The 12,386-nt window shown below is 44.8% G+C and overlaps 1 protein-coding gene across 1 annotated transcript; it reads right to left on the bottom strand.

Moving 5' to 3' along the window:
• Positions 1 to 1,173: 1,173 nt before the first annotated feature.
• Positions 1,174 to 9,199, bottom strand: LOC104347723 (mitochondrial amidoxime reducing component 2). Its single transcript, XM_086460842.1, has 7 exons — positions 8,925 to 9,199; positions 8,507 to 8,680; positions 4,842 to 5,004; positions 3,045 to 3,185; positions 1,995 to 2,056; positions 1,835 to 1,906; positions 1,174 to 1,300 (listed from the first exon to the last, which is right to left on the bottom strand). The coding sequence occupies exons 1-7, from the start codon at positions 9,197 to 9,199 to the stop codon at positions 1,174 to 1,176; spliced, it is 1,014 nt and encodes a 337-aa protein (XP_086316968.1).
• Positions 9,200 to 12,386: the final 3,187 nt, after the last annotated feature.

Genomic DNA, 12,386 nt, shown 5'->3' with positions numbered 1-12,386 from the left:
GCATAGTAGAAAATATCATTATCAGCTTCCTACAAATGGCTGACATGTTATTAGAATAGGGGCAGGGGTGGGGGGCAACCAGAGATCTAAATGCATAACCAGTAAGGAGGTTAACATGCTTAGTCTAAAACTGCAGCTTCCCAAACATCTGCTTAGCAGCCTAACTTTCTGTAGTAAGAGATTCACTGAGTCAGAGAGGAACTACGCATGAACAGAGCCCTACAATATTGGCCTGGACATCAGCTCGAATGGGGCAGGCCCAGAATCAGGTCACTCCCAACACCTTTTCTTCCCCTCCAATGTGCATAAAGTCTCTGATCCTGTGAACACTTAATTCTTTTAATCAAACTGGAAGTTCTACTGATACAGTTGCAAATGCACCACTTGAAATGCACCACTACTCTACAGCCTTGGTGTTACAGTGTGCTCCACAGGAGAAAAAAACCTGATGCTCTATCAAGCAGAGGTCATAAACTAAACAAACCCACAGTCTTACACATTGTTAGCCAGTGCTCCCACCTCTAGACTGAGAGTAGCCTTTAGTCAGCTCACAATCCTCCTCCTTCTGTTATTGCTCCAATGGTGAAAGACAGTAGCAATCGTCAGGAAACAACTACAGGATAAGAAACACTTCAAAAGAAGTACCTCCAGACATAGATAGGGTAAGATGATTAGGATCCAAGAAGGGTGGAAACTAAGACAGAGCCTTGCCATCTGCACTCCATGTTCACTTGTAAAAGCAGCTCTGTGACTAGCATATTTACTTTACACTTGACATGACTATTTTTGTGGTTCTTTATAGGCACTGAACGTAACCTAAACACAATGCAAAGCCCTTGTATGCAATTTTGGATTCCAATAGCAAGCTCGACATAAAATTTTAGGAGGTGTGATACTCACAGTAGGGCTGTGAAGTCTGTCTTGGATTACAGTTTCTTCTATCACAGCCTCCAGAAAAACCTAAAGACGTGGTTGCTACAGCCATGCTAGTAAATGACATGATCTGAAATGACTGGCACTTTGCAGCCTCAAAGACCCCCCTGCACCTTACAAAGGAACATGCCACAAAAAATATTTCAAGGAATAAGAAAGTGTTATGCTAGTGACCGTGTTCATGGGAAAACAATTTGCATATCTAAGTGAAAAAGCATCTTCTCATCAAAGTCTCTCTCATTACTGGACCATCTTGTACACAGGGTCGCCAACTTGAATGGTTCCGGTTTTGTCAACAGCGAAGTATCTTCCAAAGAGAGGGCTGGACTTGTAGATGTGTCGCTCAGATGGATCACATAAGCGGTAACTGCAGAGAAAGAGCACTGCTTTAGAATCAGCGTCAGCAAATTCTAAAGATCAAAATATCAGTGACGAGAGAGAAGACTATGAATAGCGATGCTCTGGTTTATCACCATACTAGACTAAAAACTAAATAAATATTATAATTAAGAGAAACAACCAGTTCAAATGGAGAAAAAAAAGCCTGACTGTATTCACACATCCATGAATAATACACATACAAAAGACTTTGTAAGAAAAAACACCAAAGTTGCAGAGTTAGACCTTTGAATATCTTAAATACCTGTCAGCCCAGGCATTCACCCTAAGAGATGAGAGATAGGGAATGTAAAGTTTGCAAGAAAGAAGAGAGAACTTCCTGACTTTTCTTACCATATAGAATTGCAGAAAGTAGAATGGAGACTAATATGCACAGACCTTTACACTGCATTATTATGTCCCACACGTACTTCAAACCACTTTTAAAACTCTAGTCTAACATCTGTTGGGATCTAGCATAAATCCACTCCCCCAGTCTAAGCAGCACTGGTATTTTTACAACCTTTTCAATGTTTCCAGGGGCTCCTTCCTGTCCAGGACCCCAGTGTCTGGGTTAACAGTTGTTAAAATACACCTGCAATGACAGACAGTGCCAAATCAGTAACGGCTTCTTATCATAAATGTCTATACATCTATATAAAACAATGGTCTCGAACGTTTACCTGGCACAACACACTGTCCCCTTCAACTCCACATCACCAATAAGAATGTCCTCCCAGATGTCCTGAGGGAAGGTAAACATTATGTACAGATTAGACACATCCACATGCAACCACTTTCCCAGTCATTCCTAGAAGAAGCAGTACCATTCCAGATGATCACCTTTACTTGTACCTTCAAAATAAGCAAGGTTATATATATTATGGTACTATTTTATGAAAACCCTAGGGTCACCACATTCATCCAATTCAGGACCCACTAGTAATTGTATCTGGAGAGAAAGATACACAAGTAACAAATCCCGTTCTGCAGCATGCATGTCTGAACCTAAAGCAAGCTTATTCTTACTCTGTGTGTGATAATCTGATGTGTGACCTCTGATAAGTCATCATTTTTTCAGAAAGGAAATTTTTAGCGGAAGTTAAGTTCTCATGTCTTGTCTACACAAGCTTCCTATTGCAATCCCTACTGGAAGACAAAAATCCATTCTCTTTTTAACAGATTCTTAGATTTGGGAAATTATCAGATCTATCCAAAGCAATTTCTTGGGAAAAACTGCAACATGACACAAAAACATGTAAATGCCACCATTACCAGTTCACTTCATCACCAGGTACCTTCCTAGATGGTGTTTTTTGAACTACCAGAGTATCATCAGAGATGCAGCGACAGACTGCAGTGTGGCAAGGGTCAGTTTCACTCTTGTGCCAGAGGCTATAAAACCTCACGTTGCCAATTTACAAACTGTCCATTTGTATCAATTATAGCCATGCATAGCTTTCCCTACTTCACACTTAAAGATGAGCTTTCAGGAGCAAGCCTGTCGTTCAAATACACTTATTTTATCCTCTGCTAAGTTAAATAAGCATTCACAGACCTGTCTCCTCCCTCAACATTTCACACACACTGACACGAGCAAAAGCTGTATCTCTCTGGAATCTAGTTGTAAAAAGCACAGAATAGCAGTTTTCCTCATACTTGCAGGCACCACCACACAAGGACATTGAGTTACAAAGAAACATAACCAAGCCTTCAAAAGACGGTTATTTTACCTCCTCGAAAGCACCACAATCTGCCACAAGAATATTTGGCCTGAAGTTTTGTATCTTAACTTTCTTCTCCAGCCTAGTATTTAAATCTTCCAGCGAAGCTTCCGAGATGATCAAGACTGGGCTGCAGTCAGGATAGGCAACCTACGTAAACAAACACAAACAAACCCTAAGGCTGCTGCAAGAGCACAGGAGGAAAGTTACTGAACAGCGAAAGGACAGATACGTTGGAACCAGGGGTCACATATTAGCCTGCCCGTCACGCTGCTGCATTCAGGTTTTAATTTCCCTGGAAGTAGGTTAACCAGTAAAATAACAGGCCCTTTCTTATTTCAGTAACCACAGCAAGTTTCATTTGCTCAAATTGTAAAATTTAACTTCTACTTACAGAATAAACCCAAAAATATAAAATCTACCACAACTTCTTACAAAATAATACTGTATGCATGTCCCAGACACTTGTTCTAAGTATTACAGACAGAACTAAGTGTACCAGTAAAACATGTTGAGGTAAGTTGTGAAAGGTACTCAAGATATTTATGGACCTGCTGAACGTATCTGTTTGACTATAACCAACTAACCGGATTTTTCTACATAATGAATCTATCTTATCACAGCACCAGAGGGAGTTTCACATAGAGAATTGCAATACTAAATTGCAACTGTCCATTTGTCAGTGTAAGCCTGCTTGGAAGTGGGAGGGCTGCCATTTTAGCAAACAAGGCCAAGGAACAGTATTAAAAGAAAACTATGTATGCTAGTTCCATGGGGGAGAGAGAGAAATTTTGGCAAGAATTGTAGTGTGTAGCCCTCCTCCTGTCTTTCTCTTATATCATCCTTCCTGCCCGCCTTGTACATGCCTTTACAACCACAAGAAGAAGAGTATTGAAATAACTATACAAAAAATTCTGCCCTCTTTTCATGCTGGGCTTCCTGAATGTCATCCCTCCTGCTGAAACCTAGTGTTCTGTATTGGTCTCAGTGCCCTCACATAATAAATGCTATCTAAAAAGTCCATAATTGACTAGATCTTCTTCTCTTTGTGTAACAACAAGCAAAACACGGATGCCCTATAGACAGCACCACATCAGTAAGGCAAGGTACTCACAATTTGCATTTGCTTAAAAAGCTTATACTCATCAGGTACAGTTCAAACCATCTTCACATGAGAGAGTTGTTCAGACAAAAAGAAGGGCATCAGTGGCTCCAATGATATGAAGACATCTGAGCACAGCATCTCCTTTCCCTACTTGCATTAACGTTTTCTAACATGACACCTTCAAGCCTCTTCTCACAGAAAGAGGGACAGATGAAACCTCTGTAACCTTCTTTGGATTTTAATTCCTAGGCCCACAACTATAGAGCCCTGGATTAAACATCATTCATTTAAAGAAAATACGAGGTAACACAACTCGTATCAGTACACTCCTAGATCTCACAAGGGATAGGGAACAGAGGTTTTCTATGTAACAGAGATTACACCATCAAAACATCTTTAAAAACGTAACTTTTTTCTATTCACTGAGGCACAAAAGGAAGGCTGCTCTGCAATGTAACAGCTCCTCTTTAAATATCAGTATCAGATTCTTTACCTGTGAATGGTCAATAGCATAGAACTGATTTAAAGTAAAATTTAAGTAACTCATCTCAGGACAGAAAAGGAGAATATTCATGTGGTTCAAGTACATGACTACACACCTTGCTAAACTGGGCTCAATCACTGATGACAGAATGGGCAGGTTTTGGTGGGTGGAAAATGGTTAAAACAAAGTACTTCTGAGAAAAACAACATTCATTTACCTCATCTGTGGTTCGGAAAAGGTCCATTATGTCCTTTGACTTTCTTGGCACCATGGAGGGCTCAAAGTGCACCAGTCGATACGGCTGTGAATTCAGGAAAGTGGTGATCCACTGAGCCACTTCATCTCCACAGTCCCTGCCTTGGATATCCAGTCCAAACACCCTGAAGAGTCACAAGACCCAGCAGCAAGTTATCTGGAAAGTCAAACGCTCAAGGATGCTTATTATTCAAAGGCAAACAACTTGTTTCAATAGCCTTAGCAACACCCAGTAAACAAACTGCCTGGATTATAGTGAGGTGGAAGTTGGTTTCTGAATTTGGCACAAGGATGACTCCCAGCGTGCAACCTCCTTGGGGCCACCCTGTTTTGAAAGCTAACTAACATGGATGTGGCCAGACAATACCAGCTGGTGAAAGAATGAGCCATGAAATAGCCTTTAGGTGCCCAGAGCTAACTGTCATATCAATGACCAATAACAAACCCACCTGTGACATACTTTCAAGCAAAAAAAAAAAAAAAAGGTCTACTCTTGTATTTGCATGCAACCACAACCCCGGAAGATTTCTACCCAGAAATCAACTCAAAGGTAATTAATTCATTTCAGAAAATGAATGACAGTTTGAAAGGATGTGGTTAATTACTGTAATTGACATTTACAAGTGTTATTAATCCTAAACGTCCCTGATTGTCAAGGAAGCTTTCCTTCAGATTTCAGTGCTGTAAAAATTTAGCCAGGGATAAGTGAAACTCTTAAGCTCAAACTTAGCATATAGAATATTCAATATCTTAAGAGAGGTTAAAGATTTATAACTGAAGCAAAGTCCATGGCGCATAAAAAGCCATTGGCAGGAGAATACAAACAGATTTATGCAAAGAACACTTTCCTGGCAAGATAAGGTAAACCTCAACTCAACTTTTCAATAAACTTCAACACCAGCCACGAACAGCTTCACTGCTCTCTTCAAAGCAGCTATTTTGACCCAAATGCACTGCAGTTTCCTCTACCTCCGCAATCACATCCTGGACAGCTTAAAGCATAGAGATGCCCAGGCAGCTCATCTATCCTCAGCCCAGTGCCTAGGAGCCCTGCTTTACCTGTCTCGGGGAGAGGCAAATCATTAGGGTGCTGGCAGCAATATTGCTGCCATTTGCTGGGATCACTGGGTACCAACTCTGTAGCACAGGTTGGGATTAAATGCCATTGCCCCAGGCAGCATCGACTGCCTTTCCCTTCCCTCCGTTCTCTCAATCCCTGCGTGCCTTCTGGCTGGCAGGACCACAGAGGTGACAGGCTTACAACTTCCAACGCTACTGTTTTCCACCCACGAAGCAGACCTATCCTGAGCACTCGGTGGTATAGGGATCCATGGGAATGGATGATGCAATTTAAGTATTGCAACACATACTGACAAAGGTCACAAATATGTAACACGAGGCTTCTTAACCAGAGGGTTATAAAAAAACCCTAACATTTGCACAAATAGAACCCAGGTCTATACAAAGGCTTCAGTCCTACATCTGACTCCTCCAAACACAGGATTTTTAAACCTAAAATCTGCAACTGGACTTACCATTTTTGAAGATTAGCATCTGCACAGCCCTTTGCAGCCAGACGCACTATCACACTGCCTCAGCTCCCAACCACCAGGCAGCACCCATCTGAAGGCATCGTGCTCACCCAGTGGCAGAATAAACACAAGACTGTGCAGAGGGCCTTGCCAGCAGTGCGTACAGCACAGTAAGACCACTACTCCCACTCACAGCCTGGAAGGCAAGAATGTAGGAGCAAAAACCAAATCTTCTATCTGTCTGAACATCGTACTGTTCCCAAAACTCATTCTTACAAACGGCTGAAGGGATCAGAATCAGCCTTGAGCTGACAACTGGAAAACTGTTTAAGCGGAGCAGTGTCATCCAAAACCTCAGGATTCTTCCCGAGAAGTACAAGGCAATGTTTCACTACGGGTATTGCTAATTTCACATCCTGTGACAACACCAACAATACCAGACAACTCGGGAATTTTTAAAGTCCATTTCCATACGTCTAGCTTTTGCTTATTCGCATTCCCAAATTCTAGCAGTTTTAAAGCTAGAGGGTGCAATAGTTTATTAAAGCAAAGCAAGGGGAAAAAAAAAAAAAATCAAGAGAAGAACAAATCACTGAGATCTGAAATTGGAAAATCCAAGATAACTTTTCATTACTATAATGTATTTAGCCTATTTAAATATTTTTCTAATGGCATAACAAATTTAAAAAAAATAAAATCTTGAAAATTGCATGGTTTTGTAGCATATATGTAATTGGCTAACACATAGGCATCATAAACAGGTTTTTAAAAGACTGCTCTATTTCACTATCAGTAATGCTATCATTTGTAACTTGCACCTGCCTTGTATAAACAGAGATACTGAGCTATGCTGATCAAGGGTTTCCACAGCAACAGATTTATGCTAAAAGCTAGAGAATGCAGTTTTTTTCCAGCACTCCCTCAGTTTTAATTATAGGAGCTGACACATTAACCTCCTCTGCTATCCAAAGGAAAAGGGGACAACACCACTTGAAGTTACTCAATAGTCTTACATACTAATATAGCAGAAACATTTTAGCAGAGAAAAGGTTTTCTGCTTCCCCTTGGCAATTTTCCATCATGGATTTCAGTACTGGGCTTGCATTCTTACTCTAGGTACACAGCTAAATGACTATGTTTGTACCCCATTCACCTGAAATCCCTTTGAGGTAGCACCTACGGGGAATGACTTGCTCTCTGGGGATGCCCATCTTTCCCCTGTGACCACAGAGTGAGCCTCAGGCAACCAAGCTTTTAATTTTGGCACCTCAGTTAAATGTCTACAGACAGAGGTGAGGGAATCTAAACTCCAACATCTCACCAATTCCAAATGACCAGTGTGTATCCAAAAACGTTGATGCATACACACACTAGTGGTGATGAAAAAATACCAATACGCAGGACTGAGGATCTGAGATGCAATTGCTCACCCAAGTAAAAATGAAAACACCAGAAGTAAACACGACATTCTATGAAGACTGAAGATCACAGTTCATTTGGCGTATGTATAATGTCTTTGAATATTGTGTCATCTTTTGCTCCAGTGTCTAGCAGATTAAAACTAGACCTTTTGTTATGACAATCAATCCTGGCCTCCTGTGTAACACACAGCAGAGAATTTCACAGAACGGTTTGGCTTGAAAGGGACCTTAAAGATCATCTAGTTCCAACCCCCCTATCATGGGCAGGAACACCTTCCACTAGACCAGGCTGCTCCAAGCCCCATCCAGCCTGGCCTTCAACACTGCCAGGGAGGGGGCAGCCACAGCTGCTCTGGGCAACCTGTGCCAGTGCCTCACCACCCTCACAGTGAAGAGCTTCTTCCTAATATCTAATCTAAACCTACCCTCTTCTAGTTTAAAACCACTGTCCCTTGTCCTGTCAGTACAGTCCTTAGTCTGAAGTCTCTCTCCATTATACAGATGGGGAGGCATACCCCCACAGAAAAGAAGCAGGCAGAAGCACCCAACTCTGACACTTCAGTTTCCAAGTAAGAAAACACAAACCATCACACGGTCTTGAAAAGCAAAGCATGAAAGGGAGAGAGAGATTTAGAGAAGGGAGGGGAAAAAAAAAAAACAACCTTCTTTAGTACCTGCAGTTCTGCACAGGATTTTTCCTGGGGAGCTTTACAGGCAAGCACAGCTTCTTCATTTCTGGGGCTTCCAAGGTCAAGTACCCATTTTCACAGCCGACAGAAATAAGGACGAGCCGGGGCTCCTGGCGAGCTGTAACCATGTGCCCATCTTCCTTGGTCACAAGCCAAAACCTGCAGCATGACGGGGGACAGACACGCGTTGAAGAGCATTAAAGGCCGACGCCGGGCACAGGGCACCCCCGCAGCACCGCAGAGCGCCGGGCACAGCGGCAGCACCACAGCAGGTGCCTCTTCAAAGGCGCTGCACAAAAACATTAACAAACGCGGGGCCAGAACCGAGGCCTGGCAGGAGGGCCTGCCCGCGGCTCCGGCCGGCCAGCACCACCGCCCCTCGCCCCGCACGCCCCCGCCGTACCTGTCCCGCAGCTCCCCGCTCCGCAGCCCCATCGGCGTCACCTGCGCCCGCCGCACCGCCACCCCCCGGCACGACTTCACCGGGTACACGTAGAGGCTCAACACCGTCCCCACCCGCTGCAGGCGCCGGCGGCGCCTCGCCGCCCGCCGCCCGCCTGCCCAGCGCCAGGCCCCCAGCAGGGCGCCCAGCGCCAGCAGCGCCGCCGCCGCCCCCCACAGCCAGCCCGGCCGCGCCGGCCGCAGCGCCAGGCCCAGCGAGCCCCGCGCCCCGCTCATGGCGACTGGGCCCCGGGGGAAGGGGTGCGGCGCCTGAAGGGGCCAGGGCCGGGGGCGGGCCGCGGCCAGGCGGCCGCCCCTCTCCGGCCCCGCCGCGCCTGGCGCCTAACGGGCCGCGCCGTGGGGCGGCCGGCGGGGCTTCCCCGGCACCTGCCCGCTGCCCGAGGCGAGGCCTCCGCGGGGCCAGGGCCTTTGGTGGAAGAAAGAGCGCGGTCGGCGCGTGGAAGGCGAAGTTTGGAGTGCACACCGCCAGCGTCCGGCTTGACAAAACGCAGGCAGCACACGCCTTTCTTCTAGTATCTGGGCTTTTATTAAAAGCGATGTTGCAGGAGAAAAAGCATGAACTGTGTAGAAATGCATGAGTATGTGACATTCAGCCATTTCGTTTGACTCGGAGAAGAAGGGGGGCACGGGTGGCCAGAGGCGAAGAGCTGGTATGGGAGGTGGCGAATGGTGACTCCTGAGGTTGGGGTGGGGAGTCCCGGGTCGTTTGGCTGCCTTGCATCTGCCCCCGCCGGGTACTTGGTACCAAACTCATGAGACCCCTCTGAGAGCTTCCCTCTTGTCAGCAGGGTTGTGGGGAAGTCACTTTGTGGGATACCTGACTGCAAGGTAAATACGATACCGTAGAACAGGCTGGAATTTTGAGTTTGCCCCTGGAACACACCCAGTAGGTTCTGGAGATTAACTATTGATCAGCAGAGCCTTGTGCTGCTGTTGGACTGTGTGTGAGGCACGTGCAGAGACTGTCATGTGCTTACCTTCCACATCATTTGAAACCCCTTCTTAATGCTACTTTACTGAGCAAATTGAGGTTTTTAAGAGATAAGTCACCTGTCTTGTGTCTGTGGCATGGGGATCTTCTGAAGGTTGCTTCCTTTCCATCCTGCTGAGTCACACTGTCTGGCCTCAAGATCACAGGTCCCTGTAAGCCCCCCCCCCCCCCCCCCCCCCAGGAGGACACAGAATTGTGCCAAATGCTGCAGATTTCCTCCTCCATTCACCAGTACAGCTCTCCCCTCCTGCTCCTGCTTGTAACCCTAAATGGCCAGTTTGAAATGGAACAGAACTGGTGCGCTTGAGATGGAACCAACAGAGGGAAGACACAAGGGGTATCTCCAACAGGGCCGATCTCCTCATATCGGGCTTTCCTTGCTCCATTGCTCCTGGCAGCTGTGGCCACTGCCTGGCAGCAAGCCTAAATCCACCACATGCCATCCCACTGCAGCACAAATGGGCTGTGACCACTCACCCGCGGTGAGACACCCCATCCTCCATACCCCTGGGACACACACACACACGCACACCCCATTGTACAAAGTAAATCATAGCTGCTAAACTGCTTGGTCTGGTCAAAAATAATTGCTCATGATGACTTTTATGACTCTGGCACAGACGAGAGAGGAGAGCCAGCTCTGCTGAGCGCACTGAGAGCCCTTGCGCACTCTTTGATAACTGTTAATCTTCTCATTTAACGTGGAGTCAATATTTTATAATTTAATTGAATTCACACAGAGATCTTTAATGTGCAACTGCACCCACAGGAGCAGGAAAATGCAATAAGGGGAACCAGGCCTCTAATATATTACCAAATGTTCAACAAAACTGCAATGACTGTCTGATCAGTAAACACTGTCTGATAAGCAGTGCTTACAAGCATGAATCAAAACAAATTAACGTAAGTACTAAAGGGATAAAAACACAAAACCACAAACTGGTTTTAGAATCTAACAATAAAAGCAATGCATAAAGTGCAATAAATGAAAACAAAATATTTATGTTGGCCATAATTTTTCAAAAAGCATGGGCATTCCTGACGGAACACTGATGCTTATTTTTACAAGCTTAAGGCAAAAATAAGTAACTATCTCCTGTGATTTCTCAAGCACTGGTAGTATTCTCCACTGTGCAAATCACAAAATGCAGAAAGCTTCTGCCCTCTGAGCTTCAGTCTATGGGGCATCAAAATGACAGGATTTGGAATAAGAGGAAAAAAATTGCGGTGATTTACTGCTTGCTCCCTTCTTCTCAGGTGCCAGAGAAAATCGGTCTGGAGTATATATATACTTTACCAGCATGACAATTTGGAGAAGTATCGACCTGTATAGTGTGATGGTGGTGTGAATAGCTACAGCTCCTCCCTAGTTACACATTATGGGCTGCACAATGGTGCTAAACCCCAGATTCTTCCAGTTTGTAGGACTTGTTAACTGAATTCAGAAATAACTCACCTTTAGCTAATGATTGCATATTAGTTTAGAGAAAAAAAAAGTATCTCTACATCCAAGAAGGGCCTTAAACTTTCATTCCCTAAATCTACAAGCCTGGAGCCTAAGGAGGTTTTGTTCAGCCCAGCCCCAAAAAGCAGCTGTTACATTCAGCCCTGACTCTTCTTGGAGACTATGGCATGAAGGAGCTTAAAGAGGAATAACAAAAGGCAGCAGCATCTGCATAATCTCTCTTCTCCTGCTGTGATACAAGGAATGTAAAATTAGAAATAGCTGCAGAGAGCACGGTTGTGGCTTAACGTTTCAAGTCTAAGACTGCAGCCTTTGAGGAAAGCCCACTTCACCCATATACCAGAGACCTCTCAAAAAGGCTCCAGTAAATAGCTTGACCAGCAGGTTTATTTAATCCTCCATGCCAGGCTCACCTGTGCTTACCCAGGAGCCACCAACCCCTTCTGCTGTAAAGCAATGTGAATAGCACCATTCAGACAAAATATAGGTACTGCTTTTGTTACAATCCAAACACAGGCTCCTGTGTGACAGAGGTGTAGTTGCTGTAGCCAGAGTGGGCACGGTAAACCTGCACTTAAAAGGAAATGACCATGTTTTCAATTGCTTATCACTTCATGAAACTTCAGGACAGTTGTGCTGAAATTCTCTACACCAGGCTCTTGCCTTGGGCTCCTTAAAACGATGAAGGATTTGCAGTGTTGATCCCACATCAAACTGGGAACGGGCTCTCTTGGTCATGAAAGCAGGCAATCCTGGCATATCTTGAAAAAGCCCGGTGTCAGCTCAGAAGCATTCACATGACAAATTGTCAGGTGGAACAAATTTTATGGAAAAAGTGATGACATGTCTGCCTTTAGATGCAGTGGGCAATTGGAGATAATTCTTCTAGAGGCAAACCTAGACTCTCCCGTAGCAGCGGCTCAATCAGAAGTCTAAGATGAATGACA

The sequence above is a fragment of the Leptosomus discolor genome, chromosome 2, assembly GCF_034619465.1.
Source record: "Leptosomus discolor isolate bLepDis1 chromosome 2, bLepDis1.hap2, whole genome shotgun sequence".
In the NCBI taxonomy this organism is placed as follows: domain Eukaryota; kingdom Metazoa; phylum Chordata; class Aves; order Leptosomiformes; family Leptosomidae; genus Leptosomus; species Leptosomus discolor.
Note: the sequence above shows the minus strand (reverse complement) of the source record. Positions and strands in the feature narration are given on the sequence as shown.